Source organism: Rattus rattus, chromosome 1 (assembly GCF_011064425.1).
Source record: "Rattus rattus isolate New Zealand chromosome 1, Rrattus_CSIRO_v1, whole genome shotgun sequence".
Classification (NCBI taxonomy): domain Eukaryota; kingdom Metazoa; phylum Chordata; class Mammalia; order Rodentia; family Muridae; genus Rattus; species Rattus rattus.
Genome location: NC_046154.1, coordinates 207,824,120 through 207,836,777, shown reverse-complemented (window position 1 = coordinate 207,836,777; position 12,658 = coordinate 207,824,120). Strand labels below are relative to the sequence as shown.

At 40.9% G+C, this 12,658-nt stretch overlaps 1 protein-coding gene across 7 annotated transcripts in view; it reads right to left on the bottom strand.

Moving 5' to 3' along the window:
• Window positions 1-11,915, bottom strand: part of Mtdh (metadherin) — a 58,288-nt gene extending 46,373 nt beyond the window's left edge. For all 7 annotated transcript variants that reach the window (XM_032914266.1, XM_032914278.1, XM_032914299.1 and 4 more), the window contains exon 1: window positions 10,202-11,915. In XM_032914266.1, the coding sequence (XP_032770157.1) occupies window positions 10,202-10,960 (759 nt within the window). In that variant the 5' untranslated portion in view covers window positions 10,961-11,915. The remainder of the gene's footprint in view (window positions 1-10,201) is intronic.
• Window positions 11,916-12,658: the final 743 nt, after the last annotated feature.

Here is a 12,658-nt window from a genome sequence, read left to right as displayed (position 1 = left end):
TGATACGAATTCCAGATAATTTCTTAGGAGTTTAAAAACAGACATGTGAGATACTTTATTAACTACTGTAATTTATATATTTTAAAACCCAACTTCAATTAAAAAATTCTTCATAACCACTAGAACAATCTTATGAATATAATCTATAACATAATTTGCAAGTTTTGCCATATAGTCTGAGCTATTTCATTCAGTGGTGAATATCCCAGTCAAAGTCAATTCTTCAGGGATTACAAACTATTTCCTGATTAATTGTATTGTGGATGCTCAATACCTGCTAAATGGCTTAATTATGCTCTGGATGATTTCTGAAAAAAAAATGAAATACAAGCACTGCTTTCAGTTTGACATAATGAGAACTGAGATAATGAGGACTATAATAGATACGGCAGATTATCTATGTATTTTTTGCCTAGATTCTGATGATGGTCTCTAGAAATTTAGCATTCTGTACACCAGTTTCAAAATTATTAATAGAACTGGACAGAAAACACAAGAAATATAAAAACTCCCTAAATGACATCAAACTTAGAACTTTCTATTTTGCTTGAATAATAACTTAGAAACATATCCAAGGCATTCTTTTTAAAAATTTTTATTATTTTTTTACATCCCAACTGCAGTTTCCCCTCCCTCCTTTCCTCCCCTTGTCCTAGGCTTAACGAGGTAACCTGGTATGAGGAAAACAGTCCTAAAAGTTGGCAAGAGTCAGAGACAGCCCCTGCTCCCACTGTTAGGAGTTCCACAAGAAGACCGATCTACACAACTGTAACATATATGCAGGGGGTCTAGATCAGGATGCTCCCTCGTTGTCAGTTTGGTCTCTGTGATCTTCCAAGTCTTTCTTATACTTAAAAAGCACAACATGGATCAATAACATGAAAGTAGAACAAATACAAGTATTCAGGAAGTTTATTTGCTCTTGGTCTAAGAAGAAATATTGATGGTCTTATAATGCTAGGACTCTGCCAGTATGGAGCAAAAAGATTAAGAAAAAGTCACATACCCAAAAAAATGGAGACAAAATTCTGGACTTTTAAAAAAGTTATTTTTTTTTTTCAGTAGAAACTTCTAAAACTGAAGCAATAAAGATGTATCTGGGGAAGTTGGGTTTATTCTATGAATACAATTTAATATCCTGGGAAATAATAGAAATCAGATAGGTACAGTAAAAACATGACCTAGGCTAGTCAGTGGTAACACATGCCTTCAATCCCACAGAGGCAGAGGCAGGCGCTTCTCTGAGTTCATGACCAGCCTTGTTTACAGAGAGAGTTCCAGGACAGCTAAAGCTACTACACAGAGAAACCCGGTCTTGAAAAGCCAAAAAAATCAAAAACAAAACAAAATGCAACATGACCTTCTTAGATTGGAAATTAGAACACCATTTTGCTTATGAAACTCCTTTTGTCTATGACCTATTAACTTAATCTCAACACTCTTTTGTGAAACCAGGAGTATTTTTGATACATCGCTTAAAGGTTTCTTTCTTCTTATTTATTTATTTATTTATTTAATGTATGTGAATGAGTACACTGTCTCTGTCTTCAGAAACACCAGAAGAGGGCATCGGATCCCATTATAGATGGTTGTTATGAGTCACCAGGTGGTTCCTGGGAACTGAACTCAAGACCTCGAAGAACAGCCAGTGAGTGTTCTTAAACTGCTGAGCCATTTCTCCAGCCCCACTTAAAAGTTTGTTAGTCCATTATTATTTAGAAAGATTTTACGTTTTAAAACATTTGTGTCTGTAAGTATATGTAAGCATGTGGAGGTACCCATGAAGGCCTGAGGCGTCTAAACCTTGTGGAGCTTGAGTTACAGGCATTTGAGAGCCACCTAATGTGTGTGCTAGGAAGAGAACTCAGGTATCTTTTAGCTGCTGAGTCATCTCTCTAACCCCACATTACTACTATTCTTTTAATAAAGCCAGAGGAATAGACTTTAAAGTAAAGAGATGGTTATAAGTTAGTGGTAGAGCACTTCTGTGGCATATAGAAGGCTTGCATTCAATCTGTTGTATGTATCAAAAAGAAAATAGACCTATGTGTCAAATGATAAAGAGGGAATCAGATTCCCTGGAAGTAGAGGGAACACAATCATAAATGATTGTGAGCTGCTAAGTGGGTGCTGGGTATTAAAGCTAGTCCTATCCAAAACTACTTTCAGTAGTTCAGCAAAACCACTACCAGAATAAAATAACCCAGGAACAGTACTACTTCCACTGGGAATATATTAAACTATATATTTATTTAGTGCAATAACAAATTACTCAAATGACTACAAGTATTATTTTAGGCATTTCATCAGCACCAAACAACAGAGCCTCACATGTCATGCAGGGTTTGCCACTGCCTTGCACTGTACTAGGCTAGTCAATCTTGGTAAAGACCTTTGAAAAGTAAACAAGAACATATCCTAGTGGCCATCACAATCCATTTGAAGGCAGAATACTGAAGGTGATAACAATTTCAAATACAGTGATTGGAAAATGATTTTCTGAGGTGATTTTATTTTTGATATATGTCAAGCCAATTGGCTTTAAACTTGCTATGGAGCCAAGGGCAGCCTTGAAAACCCTTCCTGCCTCCACTGCCCAAATGCTGGGATTGCAGACTTCAGCCATCTCTTCTGGCTTTCTAAGATGATTTTAAAGACAAGATCTAAGGACTGATAAAACTAATGGTGAAAGACTGTTCTAGAAGCTTCATCATTTGTAAATGAAATATGTAAAGACAATGAACTATGAAAACATTTGTGAAGAACCAAATCAGGCAACAACAAACTACCAGTGTAGTTTAAAGTAGCAAATAAGATGAAGCTAACATCAGGCGCTGAAAGAAAAAGCAGGTGCTGGGACATAAAGGCCTTGGAAAGAGGTTTTGATTATTAGTTCAAAAGCTATGCAGTGATGATTTTGGGCAGGATGGATATTCATTATTTTAAAAAGACTCCTTACTAGCTAAGCATGGGGGCAAATGCCTGCAATCCCAACATTCAAGAGGCAGGACATCCCCGCTTTGAGACAGGAGGCTCCTGAGTTAGAGGTGAGCTTGTGCTTCTAAATTAGAAAGATACTAAAAAAAATCGGCTAGAGAGATAGTCCGGCAATTAAAGCAGTGGTTCTCAACCTTCCTAACGCTAAAGACCATTCATCTAAGATTTTACATCTTCTGAAATCATTACTCAGACTAAAAGATCAAATGAATATATTTACTCATTTAAAACCTGAACTGACTTGGGCAACATGAAAAACCACACAAAAGAATAATTTTTTAAATGCCAATAGAAGAGAAAAAGAATGAAAGAAAAAAGCCAGGAAATGAAAGTACCCTTTTGAGCTGGAGAGATGGCCCAGTGGTTAAGAGCACTGACTGCTCTTCTAGAGGTCCTGAGTTCAATTCCCAGCAACTACATGGTGGCTCACATCCATCTGTAACAGGATCTGCTACCCTCTTCTGGTGTGTCTGAAGAGAGAGACAGTGTACTCACGTGTGTGTGTGTGTGTGTGTATGTGTGTATAAATAATAAATAAATCTTAAAAAAAAAAGTACCCTTTCCTTTCAATTTTAGAGATAGAGTACCTGCAACTCTCACTTAAAAGACCTATAGTTTGGGCTGGAGAGATGGCTCAGTGGTTAAGAGCACTGACTGCTCCTCCAGAGTTCAGGGTTCAAATCCCAGCAACCACATGGTAGCTCACAACCATCTGTAATGAGATCTGATGCCCTCTTCAGTTAGTGTACTCATATATAGTAAGTAAATAAATAGATCTTAAAAAAAAGACCTATAGCTAGATTTTTATTAGAGGATAAAAAGCAAACCAATATAGGTTGAAAATATATTTAACAACAATAAAAAGCAAAAAGCAAAGTGGTGGTGGCAAACATCTTTAACCCCAATACTTAGGCTTAACATAATCATTCTACAAATAAAAACAAAGTTTTAAAAATAAATATTGGGTACTAGGGAGAAGGCTCAATTGTTCTCAGCACCTCAAAGCCACTTCTATCTATAACTCCCATACTGGGGCATGAATAGACAGGGATCCCTGAAGCTTGCAGGCCAACCAGTCTAGCCAACTGGAAAGCTCCTGATTCAGTGAGAGACCCTATCTAAAAAAACAAGGTGGGACACTTTGGTTGCAGAACATGAAAAAATCAGATGAGATCAGCTGCATTCAGGATAGTATGGGTGTAGACAGCACAGAGAAATCAATCTGAAGCTGACTGGGATATTTCTTCCCCACTGGCTAGCTTTTCATAATGTGGAAGCTGCTGTGCATGTCTCTGGGAGAGAAATAACATCAATGATCTTTATCTAGCAATGAAAACTGCATGCTACAGTATGTGCACCTGCCAGGCAGTATGTACCAATTGGTGCCCTAGTGGAATGACTGTTAAGGGGCAACAACAGGGGAGGTTCATGCTTAGTACTAGATAAACCTGGTCACAAGTCCATGGCTGAGGAGTCATAAAGACTTGTCATCACATTCTTTGCCCTTTCCAATATTCCATATCCTCCCCACCTTTTTTCCTTTTTTCGATCTCTCAGAAACAACAACAACAAAAGAAAATCAAGACATAAAACCAGTAAGACAAATTAGTCAAAACCTGGGCAGCTGGCTACTACCATTGCTATGGTAAAGGGACATGATATCAAAACTGCCTTTCTAGAAATTTGTGTTTATGCCATAGATCAGTGCTGCTTTCAACATAGGCCAGAAGCTTTCTGTGATGGGCAGTAGTTAACAAGTGAGTCACAACCAAGTAAAACGCTGAGAATAAATGTTATGAGTGCTCAGCTCCAACTGCAACATCTGTATCACCCCCTCAAGGTTCAGAGAACATCAGAACATCTTGGAAGAGGGGGAAGAAAGAATATAAGTCCTGGAGGATGAAGAGAGTGCTGGAAAATGCTCTTTTGGACACAATATGGCTACTATACTCACAGAAACTGTAACTGTGTTACCTGCCCAAGATCAAGCCAGTCAAAAGTCCCTCAAGGATGGGGCATGAACTCCCAAGGCTTCATTCTTAGATAAGGAGTTACTGGAAGTTGACAGGTGCTGGGATAGAGGGAGTCATTTTTCTTTCAGGGTATGACTACTGATAGGCTGCCTAAATTACAGCAGATGGGAAAGTCTCACACCCTCATACCTTTGTGCATCAAGGGAGCACTAATTGGACTCAATGGGTCACTGAATAAAAAGATATATGAAGTTGGGGACATCTTAAGAAGGAGGAGAGGGAGTTGGAGAGGAGTGGATATGGGTATAATTTATTAAGATACAAAAAGTCAGTGGTGGTGACACATGCCTTTAATCCCAGCACTTAAATCTTTTGAATTTGAGGCCATCCTGGTCTACAGAGTTTCATGACCACCAAGGCTGAACAGAGAAACCCTGTTTCCAAAAATGAAAATGAAAACAAAAACAAAAAGAAAGAAAAGGTTTTCTTCAATGGAGGTCTATTAAAACATATCCCAAGGCAGGCCCGATGCCCAGGAGTAGTTGGCCAACACAAAACAGAATCATGTTTTATGGTACACCTTTTTTTATTTATTTGTCTTACTGGTTTGATCTGTTTTGACTTTTTGCTTAAAAAAATATATATTTATATATGTGAGTACACTGTTGCTGTCTTCAGATACAACAGAAGAGGGCAGTAGATCCTGTTACAGATGGTTGTGAGCCACCATGAGGTTGCTGGGAATTGAAGTCAGGACCTTTGGAAGAGCAGTGAGTGCTCTTAACCACTGAACCATCATCTCTCTAGCCCTTTGTTTCTTAGGGTGCAGAAGTACATGAAGTTGAGTGGGAAGGATCTGGGTGGTTGGGAAAGGGAAGGAATATGATCAAAATGTATAAAAATTAAAATACAATTTATTACTTTACTAAGAAAAAACAAGAATGAATAAAAAGAAGAGGGCTGAAGAGGCAGTTTAGAACACTTTGTTTCTTCCAGAAGGACTCAATTCCCAGCACTCATGGTTGCTCACTGCCACCTGTAACTCCAGTACCAAGGACTCCACTGCCCTCTTCTGGCCTCCATGGCCCCAAGCAACGCTTATGTGCAGCTTATAAGCAATGCTTATTTAAGACAGAAAGAGGAGATTGATTTTTGGCTTCTACAGCCATACATATACCACACATAAACAATTTGAAAATAGGGGTTGCATAATTTAGGCAATGTATCCTGAAACATAAAATGTTCATTCAAAGAAACTAGTAGTTTACATCATACCAAATCCACCTTAGTGACTCAACTAGAAAAATTTAGGGTGGGGTGGCAGTGGGGGGAACAGAGTTTTGCTGTATAGCTGAGGCTGACCTCAAATTCAAGGTCCCCCTGCCTCTGCTTGAATTTTATGATTACAGGCACACTACCACTGCATGGCTAGAAAGATCTTTATTAACAGTTTTTTGATGCCTACCATAGTTCAAAATGGCCTGGACTTCACTATGTAATTCTCCAGCCTCAGTGCTGAAATTACAAGCTTATCTGTGTGTAGTGGTGTATATTTTTAATACCACTTCGGAGGTAGAGGAGGGTGGAACTCTGAATTCAAGGCCAACCTGGTCTACATGGTGAGATCCAAGATTGCCAGAGCAGCATAGTGAGACCTTGTCTCTAAAACAAACATACAAAAAAAGAAAATAAAAGTTCTTATAGCATGGGCTTTATGTATAGCTCTATTCCAGTGAATGATTTTCAAAGTAATCAGCTTGCTATGAATACAAATTTAAAAAGCAATGCATACCTATAGTGCCAAAAACTCAGGGCTGAGGATGGAGGACCACTGCAGCCAGGAGTTCATCTTGGGTAACAGGCAGGTACAAGAAAGCAGGTTCCCTAGATCCAGTTCTAAAAAGTTTGAACTTTAATGGTCTGAAATACAACTCAGAAATCCACAAATTTTAAGAGCATTCAAACTGACTCTACTGTAAATACTCAAGAAGGGAGACTCCTTTAGTGTTTTGACCAAGATCTTCAAATTTAGACATATAATAAGTCAAACAGATTAGGTTAAATGTTTTATTCAAATTTAGGGTTCCCTATTCCTCCCAAGCTGACAGACTATTTTTCTCCAGCTTTTAGCATTTCTCAGGCTTTCCCCACTAATTTGATTCAATCTCTTGCTTTAAAAGCAACTTCTGTGATTAGACATTTGGTGACCCCTGGGACCACAGTGGGGCTGTATTGTTAATGTTTTGAATAAAGTCCCTCAGTATCCATTGGAAAGAGATTCCAGAACACTCAAAAATACCAAGAAGTACAGATGCCAAATACTTTATAAAATAAAACGTAGGTATGTCACCTACATATAACTCATACACTTGAAATCATCTTTAGAGTAATTATACTTAGTCCAAACTACATATTTTATTTACAGTTGTTATGCAGTGTAAGTTTGGGACTCATGACAAGAAAAAAGTCTGTACCTAATTCAGTAAAATTGCAATTTTTAAAAAATCATTGATCTGGGATAGGGAGGTCTCATGTATCCCTGGATGGCCTCAAGCTTAAGATGTATGGGATGACCTTGAAAGTCTAATTCTCCTGTCTCCACTTTGAATGTTGGGATTACAGTATATGACAAGACCCCCAGTTAATGCAGTTCTGGCCAACAGACCCAGGGATTCATGCATGCCAAGTAAGCACTCTACCGACTTAGCAACATCAGCAGCCCCTCCAAAGAAAATGTTGGTCCTTAGCTGGTTTAATCCATGAAAGCAGAGCTTATACAGCGAGTGGACTGTGTACAAACACCTTCTGTAACTGGCATAGAGCTCCTGGGGGAGACACTGAGTTTTTACTTTTTGTTTCCTTCATAGTAAGTAAAACACTCCTTTTTCTTGCTTTCAACCTGTAAGTAGGCCTTATTTGTTTTTTCCTACCCTAATTAAAAATGCAGTACAGTACAAGAAACAAAATGAATAGAAAATAATGAAATTTATACCTGCCCTGGAAAGCAGTATTTTTCTAAGGGGAGTGTGGGATGGGGGTGTCAGGCCTTATAATTAAATGAGAAACCAATTTTGTGAGTCACAGATGCATTGGAAAAAAAAAACAAGTTTATGCCTGTACTGGAATACAAAAATATATTTCTGAATTACAGTCAAAAGTTTCAGGACCATAACTTCTCTAATACTATTTGGCAGATGGTTATTTTTCCACCCAATTCAAATTCAATGATCCAATTTCAATTCCAGCTCCTCAAAGATCTCAGTGGATTTACTTATTACCCATTCCCCTTCCTTAACACAAATGAAAAGCAGGATGAGCCAAATCCTATCTGTTGTACATTTTCTATAGTGAAGCAAGTGTGTTCTTCCTTCAAATGAGTCATCTGTGTCATGATGCACTTCAAATGGACTCTTGGAGCACCTGTCTCTCTCCTCAGGTCCATCTTAAAATCTAAACATCCTAAAGAGGCTCTGAAAATTTCATAACCTGCCACAATCCACACAGGCCTTAGGCATGTGGTTTGTTTCAAGATCACCTTTACTCTGAAGCCAAGTGTTCTATTTTCATTAAAACATTACTTAACCCTTGATGTTGTCTACAGAACTTTTATTTTTGCATGTTCTCAGTGTGCTGTTTCCTCTTCTAACTCCAGGAAGTATTATACTGATAACTTTCTAGGTTTACTCTCTTCTAACTTTCCACTCAGCAATCAAAACATGAATGCTTATGATATGAGCTGTCAGCCTTCTTTTTTATATTATTACTAACAATATTCTTTTCTGATTTTCTGAATCGCAGCTTCCTGAAATAACTTTCCTAAATTTTTCAAGCTGTAATTAGTTTCCACCTTCTAAATCACACCAACATTGCATTCACACCCGTATTTAGCACTTACGGGTCCATGAACACAGTTTTTATGAACACAGTCTCACACTAGCTGCCATGATTGACTTTAATTCCTATAAGCCCATCAAACATACCAGAGCACATCTCTTCATAGTAAGAACCTGGTACTGGCTTACTGAATTGTTCTGAAAAGGTGAAGAGTTACATTAAGATGATAGAAAAATAGGAGGTATTTCTTTTTCTTTTTGGAGACAAGGTTTCTCTATGTAGTCCTGGCAGACTGAAACTATGTAGATCAGGATGGCCTCAAACTCAAGAGATCCACCTGTCCCTGCCTCCTGAGTGCTAGGATTAAATCATGTACCACCTATATTACATTAATGGATATTTCTAATATTACTTATCTTTCGTATTACATAAAAATGCAAAAAAGGCTACTAAAATAATTCGGTGGGTAAAAGCACTTGCCAATAAGCCTGAGTACTGGACTTCAACCCCAAAGATCCACGTGGTGGAAGGAGAGAACCAACTCCAACAAGTTCTCCTCTGACTTCTGCACGCCTGCCATGGCACAAGATCTCCCCGACAAATAACATATAACAAAATGCTGCAGAGAAATCACAACTCAGGCCTAATCACACTGAGGCCTAATAAAAATGGAATAACTTTTGCATTTCCACATGAGGTCCAGCAAACTGCGGTTTGAAACCTCTCAACCATCAGCATTCCAATTTGTCACCCCTTTTTACTTTATTAAAAACAAAAACCTTCCACACTGTGGACTATACTATAGACTACTTTGCTGAACTTGCCTCATGTTTTGCTCAGGGCCATTATATCCAGAAGGAGTATTAGATCTCCAGATCCTGTACCAGCAACCCAATGGCCATACTCACTAAGCTAAGACAGGGTTACCCTTTCCCTTTAACATTTCCAACTAAGATGAGTATGTCTTGATATGGACACCTTTAATCCTTTAAGCCAGAGTTTTTAGGTCACCGTATATCCTCCACTAGCCGCGGTTTCAGGTCTCAACGTGACTTGAGATAGACATCTCTCTCTTCCAGACAGTCTTTTCAGAACTTCCCAACGTCACTGTACGGTCCCATTAACCTCCACATATGCAGCCTACTTCCATAGGCCTCTAAGAAGGATATGCTTTTGGGGAAGCCAAGGTTCCCATATAATGGCTCTAAGTTTGGGCACTTTTATTTATACCTACCCCTGGATCTAATTTCCTTGTAGAAAAACTCGACTTTCCTACTGGTTCTTATACTTTCCGACTTCCCCCTACTCAAGGAACGTGTTCACCTACCGCCTCGTCCTGAGCTCTCGCTTTAGTGCTCTCACCTCCCTTGACCACCGGGCTCCTCGCCACTACTCACTTTGGGCTTTTCAGGCAGCTTCTTCCGGTTCTTTTTCTTTTGCTCCTCGTTTCTGAGATTCTTCAGTTGGGCTGGGTCCTCGGGGGCCGGAGTCGGCGGGGTCACCTCCTCCCGCTTGCGGGGCGGGCTCCTTCGCTTTTTGCGGGCGCCGGCGCAAGCCGCGGCCCAGCCGTAACCTAGGAGGAAGAGGAGCAGCAACCCGAGAGCGCCGGTGCCCACCAGGATCACCCAGCTCGGGTACCGCTTCGGCTCCAACCCCAGGTCGAGGCCCAACTCCGTGCGCAGAAAACCTAGGCCGACCGAGAGCAACTCCCGCAGCCGGGCAGAGCCCTCCTCGGCCTGCTGGGCCAGTTCGTCCTGCCAGCTTCGTGCAGCCATCTTCCCTCCCGTCAGAGACTGTCGGGATGACGCCGGGGAGCACAGACGCCGCTGGAATAGTCGTGGGAAGCGACGAGGGCCGCGACACCTCAGGCCAAGCGCATCGCGGCCGCCCCTCACTCCAGAGTGGGGAATAGGTGGCCGCCGCCGCCACGGGGAGGGCCGAGGGTTCCCACTCCCTCCAGTCGGCCTCACGCCGCCGCCGCCAGGAGGACACGGGGCGGCGGGGACAGAGTGTCTCCAGAGGCGGCCGCTAAGTGGCGTCGGGGCGCCAGCGCCAGGCCCCGCTGTCCTCCCCCGGCGGAACAATGGCGGCTCTGGCCGCGATCCACGCTGCGCGCGGAGGCCGACCGGGTCACGTGGAGGCTGTGGGCGTGGCATGGGTCACGTGGGTGCGATGGGTGGGGCCGGGCAGACTTGGTCTTGGAGGGGTCTCCTTGAGCGGTTGGCGGCTTGGGGCCACGCGCCGCTTGGGGAACCGGAGTAGAAGCCTGGCTGCGGAACTTCTGCAGGCTAGGGCGCTCTGAGCAGACGGGGCTCCGGTTTGAGGCCTGCGCGCGAGCAAGACGGTCAGATCTATCAGAGTATGAGCTGGCTTTACAGTCTCTTTCCTGCAGTGATGGTGCAGTGGACCGACTTTTTCTCCCTAGGTCAGGGGCCAGTTGGATGCTTCCAGAGGGAGCTCTGTGGAGTCTGAGGCCACGGGCACGTGTAATTCACGTCTGAGTATTTCTTCGTGGCAGACTAGCATATTAACATTTGCCAGCGTTTGCGTCCGTTCTCTCATTCACTCCTGCTGTCTGTTGTCAGGCTCCAGAATTAAAAAGTCCGCAAGCCCGTGGGAGGCACTATTATTTTCCTACTAATTTGTAGCCTTAATAGGAAATATTGAGAGGAAGCCCATTAGACTGTATTTATATGCAAGAGAAGCATATTATTTTACGCTTTTATACGACACAAAAAGTTGCAATTTTTGAGTGCACGTGTTGTCCAACAGTCAAATGCAGCAATAGAGGGAAACTAGGTGGGTTGGGGAGTGTCGCTCAGTAATAGAACATGCTTGCTGAACATATGCAAGGCTCTGGCGTTGATTCCCAGCACCAAAAATAACTGAGGCGCTTCTTCAGTTCTTAATTATACAAATGCTTGGGGACTACCTTAGTATTTGTATTTTGCCTTTGCTGTAAGGAAACAGTGTCTATAATTAAATGATAATTAGCATGTAAGCAACCGAAATACAAACTAAAAACCTATTCATGTATTTTGACCCATCAGTATTGTAATGAGTTTTGTGATTAATGGGTGGCTTGGAGTTTTATAAGTAATAAACTACTCTTACTAAGCTTTTTGCACGCTTATAATTAAGGGCTAAATTATAAAGGCCAGAACCTTAAAATGAGATCTTCATGAACTCTAAAAATTAACAAATTCCATTCATAGTTTTGGAATAAGATTTATAACCTAACCTATTTGTGTTGGTCATAGTTTCCTGAGAAGTTCTACTGATCAATTTAGATTATCCCACTCGGATTTATGAGTTAGAGGATTGCAGTAATCATAGGTGAGCATGGTAGTCCCTCTGATAGTCTAGCAAGTAAATGATTTAGTAAGATCATGTCATCTTGTGTGTGTTTTTTCAATTTGCTGTATTTGGTATCAGGGACATACTTGTCAGCCTATCTCACCCTTTCTCCCTCCTTCTTTTTGTGTATGCACATGCATCTGCACTTTGTTTTTGTGGTCATGCTGGGGATTGAACCTAGATCCTTAAGCATTGTAGGCAAGCACTCTTCCACTGAGCTGTATCTTTATCCCACCATGCACTTATATTTTAAAAACAAAAAAGTGGGGTCACACCCAACTGGTTTGCATTATTAAGTTAACAAAACTTGTAAGAATATAATTATACTTCCAGAAAGTTAGGGTTATTCCTTTCAACAGCACAAAGATTAGATTAAAATTTAAATGAAACAATATTTTGAAAGAATCAAGATACAACAGCGTGTGTGATGAAATAATAGTTCTGATCTAGGTAGACAAAGTCCTAATTCCTGGTGAATGACAAAGATAAAATGTAAA